The sequence below is a fragment of the Bos javanicus genome, chromosome 5 (genome assembly GCF_032452875.1).
Source record: "Bos javanicus breed banteng chromosome 5, ARS-OSU_banteng_1.0, whole genome shotgun sequence".
NCBI classification, from domain to species: domain Eukaryota; kingdom Metazoa; phylum Chordata; class Mammalia; order Artiodactyla; family Bovidae; genus Bos; species Bos javanicus.
In genome coordinates this window covers 68,681,963-68,694,882 of record NC_083872.1, presented here as the reverse complement: position 1 = coordinate 68,694,882, position 12,920 = coordinate 68,681,963, and the positions used below count along the sequence as shown (strand labels likewise).

Genomic DNA, 12,920 nt, shown 5'->3' with positions numbered 1-12,920 from the left:
CACCAAGGAGATCCAACCAGTCAATTCGAAAAGAAGTCAACCCTGAATATTCACTGAAAGGACTGATGCTGAAGCTGAAGCTCCAATACTTTGGCCACCTGATGCAAAGAGCCAACTTACTGGAAAAGAGCCTGATGCTGGGAAAGATTGAGGGCAAGAGGAGAAGGGGGCAACAGAGGATGAGATGGTTGGATGGCATCATCAACTCAATGGACACGAGTTTGAGCAAACTCCAGGAGGTAGTGAAGGGCAGGGAAACCTGGCATGCTGCGAAGTCCATGGGGTCGCGAAGAGTTGGACATGACTGAGTGACGAACAACAACAGGCATCAGCCTGGAGAGCAGATCCCCTCTTCAGACCACGGGACCTACCGGGTCCCAGCAAATCTTTCGGCTTAATGGTCAGCTGCGTCAGTGCCTCCAGAGGCACAAAGCCCTGGTCACCTCCTCAGCGTGATCTCTACACACCGGGCTTGCTCACAGCCCAGGACAAGCAATTCACTCAGTGCCAAGCACCTACTGAGCTCCTTTTCTGTGGCTGGCTGGAGTAGCCTCCAGGTACCAAGATGAATGATCAGCCCCTGCTCTCAAGAGGCTCAAAGTCTAGTGAGATCATTTTAAACACATGAGGTAAGTGTCACGAATGATACAGGGAGAGTGAGGAGAGTGCAGCATTTCATAGACCTGCATTGTCCAGTATGGCAGTCACCAGCCAGATATGGCCACTAAGCATGTGATGCATAACCAACCCAAAGTGAGATGTGCTGTGTCAAATACACATGAGACTTCAAAAAGTCCATACAAAAACAAGAGTGTAAAATATCTTAATATTTTTATTGATTGAAGGTAACAATGATCATATATTGGTTATACTGGATTAAATAAAATGTTATTAAAATGAATTTAGCCTGGTTTTCATTCTACTTTTCAAAATGTGACTGCTAGAAAATTTCAAATAACATATACAAATCATATTATGTTGTAAGCAGGCAGTACCGTTCTAGGACATTTAACCTGAGTTTGAAGGGAGAAAAATCAGGGAATCTTCTTCCTGGAGAAGATTTCATCTAATATAAATGTTTAAAAAACAGCACTGATTGAGCAGCTTGCCATGTGCCCAGAATTTGCAGTATAAATTCTAATTTAATTCTTAATAACTGAATAGTTGGTATTTTACTCCTACTTTATAAACAAGGTCTCCAGGGCTTGAAAAAGTTTAGCTATTTGCCCCAGAATTCACAGTAATTAGTGCTGGAGGCAGGGTGTAAACTCTGCTCCCCACAAGACCCACAGGCCAACTTGGCCAGCAAGAGGGAAGCAGGATGCGGAGGAGGCTGACGCCCACCCCACCCCCATCCCACTCCCATGTCTTTCTTACAGAGAATTTAAGAACAAGCCAGGGCTTTGTCTCAGTTCTATCCATCTCAACAAGGTTAAAATCCAGTTGACTGTGAAGCTCCTTGAATTGTATAGTTTACATAAAAATCAAATTATGTAGAGGCCTCTTATAATTGAGGGCAATTTAGGAAATAACTTTCCAAAAATGACAGCTTTTACAGCTGTGTTACCATTTGGAAAGTGCTGAGGTCGTTCTGTCACTTGAAAGCCTTCCTCTCGTTGAAATCTACCAGACTATATCCACACAGCCTGATACAGAAGGACCCCATTAGAGAGCTCAGCTACCAAGACTTGAATATACTGGGTCAAATTAGGCTTCCAGAAACAGAACAACTGCCTATAAAAACAGCCTGAGTGAAGTGTGAACCAATCATGAAATCAATGGCCTCGCATTAACATGGGCCAGAGACGGTCTTACTTTATAACGACTATCACTGACACACTTACCTACATGCTGGAGGTAAAACAGACACAAGCAACCACAGGAGACCTTTAAAACTTAACAGCTGAATTTGCCCATTTTCCAGGATGTGGGTTGAATGTACACATGCACACACACACTCCATCCAGAGGTACTCATGGCCTTAAAAATCAGCACAGCAAGCTTCCCAACAACTGAGTCTACCAGACACATAATATCAATCAAAATTTTTAGGTAGTGCTCATGATGAATAGCTAGTAGCTTTCAGGCAAGAGGAAATCATCTATCTTATTATTATTCAACACAAGTCCAAGTATGCATCTGCCAAACATCTGAGCCTACAGGACAAGGGCCAAGCATGATCCCAGACCCGCTAAGAAAAGTCCCAGGTTACCTAACTCAACCCAGATCACTAATGACTAGCGAAGATCACCCACTCTGCTCTGGGCATGTCCTAGGTGCTTTTTATACACGATGTTATTGATAAACCTCAAAAACCTGCAACTCTGGTATCACACTCTTATTTTACAGATAAGGAAATCAAGGGCTCAAAGAGGTTAAGTAACTGCCCCAGGTCATACACCTGGGCTGGGATCCTCCCCTTTCTTCCAGCATCCAGTCATCTCCACCAACCCAAATTGTGTCTGACACCAGATCCCCCAGCTGTCCCGGCTGGATTGGAAATCTGACCAGGGACAGCTTCTCTGGCTCAAGAATAAAGAAGCCGTGGGTCATAGTGGAAAAGGCAACCTGCTGCCCCTGGTTTCTGCAATGGGCTCTGCTCATCCATTGTGATTTGCAATGAATAATGAAGCATGCTCCCAAGTGCTGTGTGTAAGATCAAGTTGATGTAATATTTCATCTTTGCCGGCCAGCTGCCATTCTGCTGGGTTGACAGTAAGTAATATCTTTGAATAAGGAGACGATCCACAACTAAATCAATTAAGTAGACAGCTGTTGGGTCAAAGCAAGATAATTAGATGGACTCGTCATTTACCAGGTGGTTGGTAATGAAGGGATTAATTGACCAGAGTTGGGGACTGTCCAATGTCTGCTCTCTTGCCTTCCCCAGTGGATACAGCCATTCAGTATCTTTATTCCCGAAGAATGATTTTCAAGGAAGAGAGCCCTTTCATGCTCATTTGTGAGACTGAAGCTGATCCTTCAGAAGTGCCCACCTGACGTCTGGCTTGGAACCGCTCTGGGGTTCTCCTTTTTATGGGATCAAGAGCCAAGTAGCTCAAGTGTCCTTTACATGGGGATCTGCCCAATTCACTGCCCAACGGCTCGACTTCTTAGGTTTGTTCACATAATGAGTCTCCAAAGCTCAGGGCATCAACCAACCTCCCATGGAGCACAGGAAGGAATGTGGTCACCTCGTATTGGTGAATGAGGCTGAGTGCAAATAGGTAACATGGTCCTTCATATAGAAAGACCATAGAAAAGACAGGGAGCAACCTCAGTACACATGGGCTTCCCTTGTGGCTCAGCTGATAAGGAATCCGCCTGCAAGGGGGGAAACCTGGGTTTGATTCCTGGGTCAGGAAGATCCCCTGTAGAAAGGAAATGCTACCCATTCCAGTATTCTGGCCTGGAGAATTCCATGGACTGTACAGGGTCGCAAAGAGTCAGACACAACTGTGCTAATTTCACCCTACTTCACTTTAGTGCACATGCTCTGAGCTCCTTTTCATGTAACAGGTGATGTAAGAGCCAAAGAATCAAAGATTTTATTTTTTAGTTTTATTTTTTATCCATGCTGCACAGCATGTGGGATCTTAGTTCCCCAACCAGGAATCAAACCTACACCCCTGCCTTGGACTTCCAGCGACATCCCCTTGAAGGTTTGAAAACTGGAGGGGTCCTTCCAGAATCTCCAACCCAGTGCTTCGGAACTCAGGCTGCCCATCAGAACCAACTAGGGAACACTGGTTCCACCCCAGCCCTGTTCCGGACCAACCAAACCAAAAAAAAAATCAGAATCCCTGGGGATCTGGGCACTGGTGATTTTTCAAAGCTCACGAATGCACGAGGTGTGGGGAAGCATGGGTACAATTCAACCCCTTCGTGCTACAGAGGAGGAGACTGCAGTCAGGAGGGGCCAGACCTCCTAAAAGAAGTTAACAAGCAGCTGAGCCAGAAGCAGAAGCTGCTTTGTAAGTTGCAGACCATCTCTGGGGGTCTCTAGGGACCACTAACCCCTCTGGAGGGTGAACAAGCCCTATGAAGCTGGTACCAACCTGCCCCTCTTCCGTATCCTCTCCAGTCAGCTTCCAACATGCTCTTTCACGCCTGCTACAAACCCCTCACCATTCTCTGAACGTGCCATGAACTGTCCCACCTGTATGCCCCACTCCTGCTGTTTCATCTCTCTGTAATGCCAGTCCCTCTGCTCTGTCCAATGAAGACTGGTACATCTTCAGAAGCCTGGCTCAAAAGCCACTTCCTCTAGAAAGCTTCCCATTGTGCCCTGCCCCTCAAAGGGTTAACTGCTCACTCCTGATCCTCCCATAAACTTTCAAGACGCTTCCAGTTTCATCGCACAGCACTTCTCATGTTCTGTTACCTACATGCCTCTCTTCCCCATGTCTTTTCCCTCTGTTTATCTGATAAACATCTATAGACGAAATAAACCTTGGCAAGCCTTGCTCAGAAAACTATTTAGGTTGGAGCTGGTAGAGTTTCCCACCTTCCCTTGGACAACTCAAGGTTTTTTCAATCTAAAACTTAATCAAAGACCCCGACTTCCAAATGTCACCAAGCTGTACTATCCTATAGCAGAGTTCTTGGGGAAGCAGAAGGAAGGGACTCCCACTTAGCCTGGCTCCAGCCAGGAAAGAAAGACTGCTCCAAATATCATGTTCCATGAGAAAAAACAAATCTGCAATTGTTTATTGGACATCTACCGTGCATTCCATGAACCTCGGCCCCTGCCTTCAGGAATTCTGCAACTATCCTGAGCTCAGCTTCAGTCACCATGAAACAGAACCTCAAGAAAGCATTTTTCCACCCAGGAAAGATAATGGGATAGAAGTTCTTCCTCCCACTTTCTCTCCAGGTCAGGTGGACCCAGCACAACCATTAAGGAGCTATGGGATCTTGGCAAATTGCTTAGCAGTTCTGAGCCTCAGCTAACTTATCTGAAGGATGAAGTTATAGATAACCTTCCTTCTAGGACTGTTGTGAAGATTCCATGAGATATGTGTGGAAAGTCACTGACATTCAATGAACAGTAACTTTCCTCCTCCTTTCCCTTCCTCCTTCCCTTCTCTCCCTCTCTCTATCCTTCTTCTTGGACCCCATCTTATGGAGAAGTAAATATATTTTAACACATAGAAGACTGCACCAATAAAGGTCCAATTGTTTACATTATTATTATTACAATAAAATATTGACTGGTCAAAATATTGTATTTTCTGGTCCCCAGGGGCCCCTAGGAAGGTCTGCAGGCCACTGGCGCATGCATGGAGGCCTCCTGGACTTAGAAGTTCCTGGTCAGCCCCTGGACTGAGCATCTGTCTTCTCGGAACATAGTAATCACAGAGCAAGTGCAAACGCTAAAGAAAGAAGCAGGCAGGGCAGGGCTGAACCACATGAGTGATGCCGGGAAGACTTCAGGGAACCCACGAGAGGACCAGGAGGTGGGTGAGGCAAGACAGGCTGTCCCACCCCTCGCTGGCATTTTTGGGGCAATTATGCCCTATTAATGGCTGACAGCAGAGCTCTGCCCTGCTGTCTGGGTTGAGCGGGGCGGCCCGCACATGTGCTCGGCCCGCAAATATGCAGTTGGCAACTCTTGAACTTTCGGTGACTTGACGCCAGCTGATATGATCAGCAATTACGCTTTATTTTGGGGCCAGGAAGACAGCGGAGAACCAGGAAAATTATAAGACATCAGAGTACAGTTTTTCTAAGAATATCACCTACAAACTTTTTTTCCACCCACTGTTGTTTTAATGGTTAGGGGTGTGCGAGGCACTAAAATAAGAAAACCTTGGACACTAAAAGCAGATTATAGCCAATTTTCCTAAGGGAGCTTTTAAGATTTTTGTCCAGTAAAAATCTGGATGTGATTTTTTTTTTTTTCTTTTTTGGATGGGGTAATTCTTGCCAAGAGAACTTTGCTGGCAGCAGTGAATACAGCACAGAGATAAATGGATTTGTTGCTTGCCCTGGATTTGAATTTTTACTCTGCTTCTTACAAGCTGTGTGACAACTTCCTTGGCCTCAGCTGTCCCGTACGTAAAATGGGGGTGTACCACCTACTTTACGGCTTGACACAAACATTCCATGAGAAGTTTATGAGCATCCTTGGGTCCGGAAGATCCCCTGCAGGAGGCCACAACAACCACTCCAGTACTCTTGCCTGGAGAATCCCACACACAGAAGAGCCTGATGGGCTGCAGTCCACAGGGTCTCAGAGAGTCAGGCAGGACTGAGGCAACTTAGCATGCATGCACGCAGAGAGCATTTGGCCTACATTCCCAGTACCTGGTAACTAGGATGGCTCTACTTGCCATAATGTTGGTTTCCTTACTGTCTAAAATATACAGTTCCTGTTTTCACCATCATATATCAAACCCAAACAACCAGTCAGCATAAAAAGGGGAAATGGCATCTCAGGGAGCAGTTTGGTTTCTAGCAATTACAGTGTTTGTCATCTGCCTCTGTGATAACATCGGTCCAGACTTAGCAGCTTCCAGAGCTCGGCTGGTAGGGGAACACGAGAAACCAAAACCAAGCCCCACTGGGTGCAGCGTTTGTGAATGTCCTATGGACACAAAGCCAGACTTGGCTCCACAGGAGCTCCTGCTCCTTTCTCTTCTCTGAACTCTCCAGCCCACAGCCATCCCAAAGATCACGAAGACAGTTTCTCAGAGAAGCGCCACCAACAGAACGTGTGTGGGAAGAGAACATAATTGCAGCTTGTAAAGGAAACCAGCCTAAGAAAAAACATTCCGGGACAACATCCCGAGGAAATGCGGAGATCTTCCTGCAGGGACATTTTCCTGGTTACCAGCAAAAGGGGACAGACAGCTTGCCCACAACATTCTTGATGGAGGCTGGTGACTCACCCACCTACTCCCCCCCAAACGGCTCCCAGAGACGCCTCCCCAGCCCTATCTTCCCTCCCAGGTCCTAGGCTTCTAAGTGAGCATCTCATCCAACGCTGCCAGATGGAAGAGATGGAACGTTCTCTCTTCTTTGATTGGTTAACAAGTAGAACAAGCAGGGTCTCCCTCACCAGGTAACCCACTCAAGTCAACCTTGGAATAACAAGGAGAAGCAGACACAGAAGACTAACCACACGAGCCCTGCTCAGCCTTTTGTGCCCAGTGCCTGGCACTGTGCTACATATAGTGGGCATTCACAACAGCGGATGAAGAAATGAAAGTGTAAATGAATGAATGAATCTGGCAAGGAGCAAACTCCATAGGAGGCATTGAGCAAGGCACATCTTCTCATGGAAACCTGCAAGGCAGGAATTGTTAACACCATGTTATAAAGGAGGGAGACAATCTCAGATGTGTTAAGTGTCTTGCCCACACTCACATAGCTGGTACATGAAGAAAACAAACTTTGAACCCAGGTCTGACCCTTGAGTCAAGGCTTCCAATAGTGAAGCCATTCTCACAATCATGATAATGATGAACCATGCTTACCCTGCCCCTGACACATCAGAATTATTTTATCCTCCCAACACTTCGGAGAGATGGGAAAGCTGACCCTAAAGAGAACTCATCAAGTATTCAAGGTTGCACAACCAGCTGTGAGTGAAGGAGGAATTTAAACCTGGACTTTCACTCTTTCAATCAGACACTCAGGGGGCACCCACTACAGGCCAGGGTTGGGGACGCAATGATGACTGGTGCCGACACAGTCCATAGACTACCTGTCCAGAGAAATATCTACTTCAGAAATAGCTTTTCCCATGACACCACCTGCTGCTCATAAAATTTGCTCAGGAAAGCAGGAGCCCTTCAGCAGTCTTGTTTCAAAAGAGAAAATAATCTGAGAACAGAGGAGGTCAACTGAAAGAGACAGGTATGGTTTGCGTCTTGATAACACATGTTTTCAACATGGCTTACTGCAAGAGGGGTGCTGAGCTTGGTGGCTCAGAAGGTAAAGAATCTGCCTGCAATGCAGGAGACCCGGGTTCGATCCCTGGGTCAGAAAGATCCCTTGGAGAAGGGAATGGCAATGCACTCCAGTATTCTTGCCTGGAGAAGTCCATGGACAGAGGAGCCTGGTGGGCTATGGTCCTTGGGATCACAGAGAGTTGGGCACGACTGAGCGACTAACACTTAGCCTTTCACCAACCAGAAATCCTTTCTATCGAAGTCTCTTCCTAGGACCAATATGTGAACAGGTGGGAGACTGGCCTATAGTAATCAGATTATCGGGACACCAAACAAAAGCCCAAATCAAGATAACCAACAAGGACCTACCGTATAGCATAAGGAACTATACTCAGTATCTTGTGATAACCTATAGTGGAAGAGAGCATTTTTTAAAAAAAAGTATTCATATATATACATATATATATAACTGATTCACTTTGCTGCACACCTGAAACTAACACAACATTGTAAATCAACTGTACTTCAATAACCATTTTTTTAAAAGGCCAATTCCCTGCTGAGTTACCAGAAAGCCCAGTAAAGGAGACACCAGGCAATCTGAGTTTGCAATGACCTGGTTAATCTGGCCCCACCACACTGAGTTCCAAAGTGATGGGGCTGAAAGAGGGGTGTGAATTAACATGGTTAGGCCACTCACTTTGCTCAAACTCAAGAGTCCACTTTTCCAAAGGGTGAAAGACAAGAAAGAGATGTGGAATCAGAAAGTTCTCAGGCTCATCCCTTGGCAAGACTTCCAGGAATTCAGCACTTCTAGGGAAGCAAAGAGTTTCTTCCTCTGCAAGCACCTTGGTCCACAGAAATGCTAACTTAAGAATTTGATACAAAATCATTCTCAGAGATCATAGCCAAAGGAGTACATTTCCCCCTCTTTCCCACCACATATCAAAGGTCAGCTAATGGGTCACTAGCTGTTCATTCACCAGTTCTTGGCATCACAAGCTAATTAATGTTCTCCCAAAAGGGCCAGCCTTGGAGTCTTCTCATCAAGACCCACACACACCAACGCTGCCATCACCATGGCAACGAGGCCTCCTCCCTTTGCTCCTAGCTTTCCATGGAGGGCACTGTGTCTTGGTTGGAGCTTATTTTGCTCAGAGAGGAACTCTTCATAATCAAGTTCAACTTACCATGACAGTCACTTGGCAAAAAGTCTCCCCACACAAGGGTCTTGTCAGACTAGCACAGTGAGATGCACCTCTTGGGTGCATCATTGGGCTCTAATAATCGGACGTGAGATCTGGGTGGTGAGTTCATCCCCCACGTGGGCCTTCTTTGGGGACATCCACAGGGAGACTGCACAGCCTGGCGGGCTCTGCAATTTCAGAGCCCCTTGCTGGCACCTGCAGCTATGTGGTTCTCAGGGACCCCAAACCTGAGCAGGTTCAAAGCTCAGTCCAGCACTCCACCAAGCCGTTCCTCTCATTCGAAATACCTCTTGCTAGAATCGCAGAGCCACTCTATAGAGAAAGGGTGACTGAGAAGCAACCAGCTGAAGGTAAAAACCCAGGCAGTGGAAAGAAATTTCAAATCCCCAAAGACCAGAATTTTGGAGTTTTTCAATCCCCCTGCCTTCCCCAAAAACTGACACATGGACTCTGAGTGGAGAAGCAAAGAAGTTTCCAGGGCTTACCTGGGTAGGGTTGTAGAGCTCCTGCAGGGGGCTTCGGGACCCCTTCCGGCAACAGATGTCCACACCAAAGGGGTTCCTCCGCATGACTGAGGAGAGAAAGCGAAGGCTCATCAGAAATAGGCAACAAACATTTGCTGTCTGACGAAGAAAAAGGCACAGAGGGAAGAAGAAACAGGTGGGAAAGGAAGAGAGAGAACCAGCTTCTGGCTGAGCTAGTCCTTTGCCCGGTGCCACGGGGCCCCCTGGGTCTCCCCCAGCTTGCAGGCGTGTCCACACCATGTAATTCTCACGTGTCAGGAAATCTTCTTTTGATTTTTTTCCCCCAATCATTTCACAAAAACAGGCAGTGGGTCGGCTGCGGCCCCCGGTCCGCCATTTGTTGACCCCCTACCCTGGTGTTGGTGGGACAAGCCCCAAACACACCCTCTGCGCCCTGGACCCCTTGCTGGGGAGGAGGCGGGTCCCGTGGGCAAGGGTCCATACATAAAAGCCATTAGAATTTGATTAAACAGTCAGTCCGGGGAAACACTGGTTCTTTGTTCTTCCACGGTTGCCTCGAGAAGCGGGGAAAAATCCACGTTGTGTTTTTCTTTAATTTATTACTTCATTTTTCATTTCCACCCCAAAGGAGGTAAACTGTTAAATGCATGCAGGTTGCCCTCAGCGCACAATGACATAGCAACACTTCGGAGGAGGAAAAACAGCTGTAAAACTTGTAAAATTCTGCCCACCCCATGCAAGATTAAACTCTCCCCGTGGCGGCAGACAGTCGCCCCAAGACCAATGGCTACGAGACCGCCACAGAGCAAAACCCCACCATGGAACCCATTAAAAGTCAGCTTTTATGGGGGGCAGTATTATTTAATTGGTTTATTTTTCTAATACAAGGCCTTTAAAATGCTTTGACCGTGTGGGGCCTGCGACGTGGGCCCTTTCCCAAGGCCGGCCGCCCTCAGGGCCTCCTCCAGGCCTGCCCACGACTTCCCTGGGCGCCCCGTGAACCAGCTATGGCACTCCAGGCCACAAAAGCCAAGGGGCCTGGTGTGCTTTTTATGGGGTTGACAACAATCCTGCCATTTATGGAGGGTGCCTCATGTGTTGGGCACTTGGGTTCCATATAATCCTTCACACAGTGAAGGAAGGACCTTAACCTCTCTGAGCCGCCCTTAACCTCAGGAATTTGACCAAGGCGGAGGCCATGTGGGGAGAGAGCTGCCAAGCTGAGACTCAAACCTCATTACTGGGCTCCTTCATACCCAAATGATAGCACGTGGGTGTATTTATCCTGTGTGTCTAATACCTCAGAGGAGGTCAAGGGAACAGCACACGCAGAGGGTAGCAGCTAACATTTAGAGGGCCGTGAAAGTGCGCCAAGCAGCGCACACATGTAGGCCACACCACGACCCTAGGGGGTGGGCAACACTACTGCCCCACTTCACAGATGGGAACACTGAGGCACAGCAAGGTCAGAGAACCCGCCCAGGTCTCATGACTGGGAAGAGGCGAAGAAAGGATTCCAACACATGCAGCCCATGCCCTCAACTGCCATGCCGGACCAACATCAAGTGTCAAGTCCACCACGCATCTCAACAGTTCCTGCTGGCCCCAGACCAGGATGGCTGGCCACCTCTAGGACAGGTGATTTAGAATGTAACCCAGTGTTACAGGAGCCATCAAAATGATGTGACAGGACAGAAAAACTATTAACAGTTATTATCTGTATTCATTTTCTTATTCAACAAATTTTTATTAAACACCTTGGATATGCCAGACATCAGGTATAGGGGGCAGAGACCCCCTCCATTGTATTCATGCTGTTTCTCTGGTGCTTGGCGCCCAGTAGGCACTCAAAGAGGTTCATGAATGATGTAGGATTCAAGGCTTCCTTTACACCCATCAGACATTGTTTCCTGCTAGGTAGAAAGGAAACTGCCATTGGCAACAGGCTGCTGTTATTTTTTTCCTTTGAAAATGAAAGGTCTGATGATCAAAAGCCCTAAGAAAGGAATCCCTAAGGACATTTAACAGTGGCCTTCTGCTGCCCACCCACCACGAGTTTTCTTTAGCTACAGGACTTGTTTTCTCCTTTCTAAACATGAACGAAATGCAAGACCATTTTGTAAGAATCTAACTGGTTCAATTCACAGTATGATTTCTTGGACCCAGAAAACAGTTGTGTTTACAGATATGCCTTGACTTATGATGGGTTTACAGAGAGGGCAATGGCGCCCCACTCCAGTACTCTTGCCTGGCGAATCCCATGGATGGAGGAGCCTGGTGGGCTGCAGTCCATGGGGTCGCTAGGAGTCGGACATGACTGAGCGACTTCACTTTCACTTTTCACTTTCATGCACTGGAGAAGGAAATGGCAACCCACTCCAGTGTTCTTGCCTGGAGAATCCCAGGGACAGGGGAGCCTGGTGGGCTGCCGTCTATGGGGTTGCACAGAGTCGGACACGACTGAAGCAACTTAGCAGCAGCAGCATGATGGGTTTATCAGGACATAATCTCATCCTAAGTTGAAAATATAAGTTTAAAAATGCATTTAATACACCTAACCTCCCAAACATCATGGCTTAGCCTACCTAAAACATGTTCAGAACATTTCAATTATCCATGGTTGGGCAAAGTTATCTAACACAAAGCCTATTTTATAATCAAGTGTTGAATATCTCATGTAATTTGTTGAATATGGTTGCTGTTGTTCAGTTCCTAAGTTGTATCTGACTCCTTGCGGCCCCATGGACTGCAGCATGCCAGGCTCCCCTGACTCCCACTATCTCCTGGAGTTTGTTCAAACTCATGTTCATTGAGTCAGTGATGCTATCTAACCATCTTATCCTCTGCCACCCTTTTCTTTTGCCTTTAGTCTTTTCCAGCATCAGGGTCTTTTCAAATAAGTCAGCTCTTCACATCAGGTGGGCAAAGTATTGGAATTTCAGCTTTAGCATCAGTCCTTCCAATGAATATTCAGGGTTGATTTCTTTTTGGATTGATTGATCTCCTTACTGTCCAAGGGACTCTCAAGAGTCTTCTACAGCACCACAGTTCAAAAGCATCAATTCTTTGTCACTCAGTCTTCTTCATGGTCCAATTCTCACATCTGTCCATGACTACTGGAAAAACCATCCCAGCCCATTTTCAGAGAACAAAACAGGCCCCAGGAGGGCATGGAATGGCCAAAAGCCCCATGGCAGGGCTGGGAGAGCAGGACCAGGCCTACCCCACCTCCCCAGGCTAACTGGTCCTCCCCAACCCCAGGCCCTGGCAGCCAAGCCCCATGCAGGCCTCATCTGCCTGGTCTCCTGCCCTCTAAGGGAGTGCTTTGT

At 47.1% G+C, this 12,920-nt stretch overlaps 1 protein-coding gene across 5 annotated transcripts in view; it reads right to left on the bottom strand.

Annotated features, from left to right (window-relative positions):
* Positions 1-12,920, bottom strand: part of CHST11 (carbohydrate sulfotransferase 11) — a 309,031-nt gene that overhangs the window by 134,609 nt on the left and 161,502 nt on the right. For all 5 annotated transcript variants that reach the window (XM_061417148.1, XM_061417145.1, XM_061417144.1 and 2 more), the window contains exon 2: positions 9,592-9,677. In XM_061417148.1, coding sequence (XP_061273132.1) covers positions 9,592-9,675 — 84 coding nt within the window. In that variant the 5' untranslated portion in view covers positions 9,676-9,677. The remainder of the gene's footprint in view (positions 1-9,591; positions 9,678-12,920) is intronic.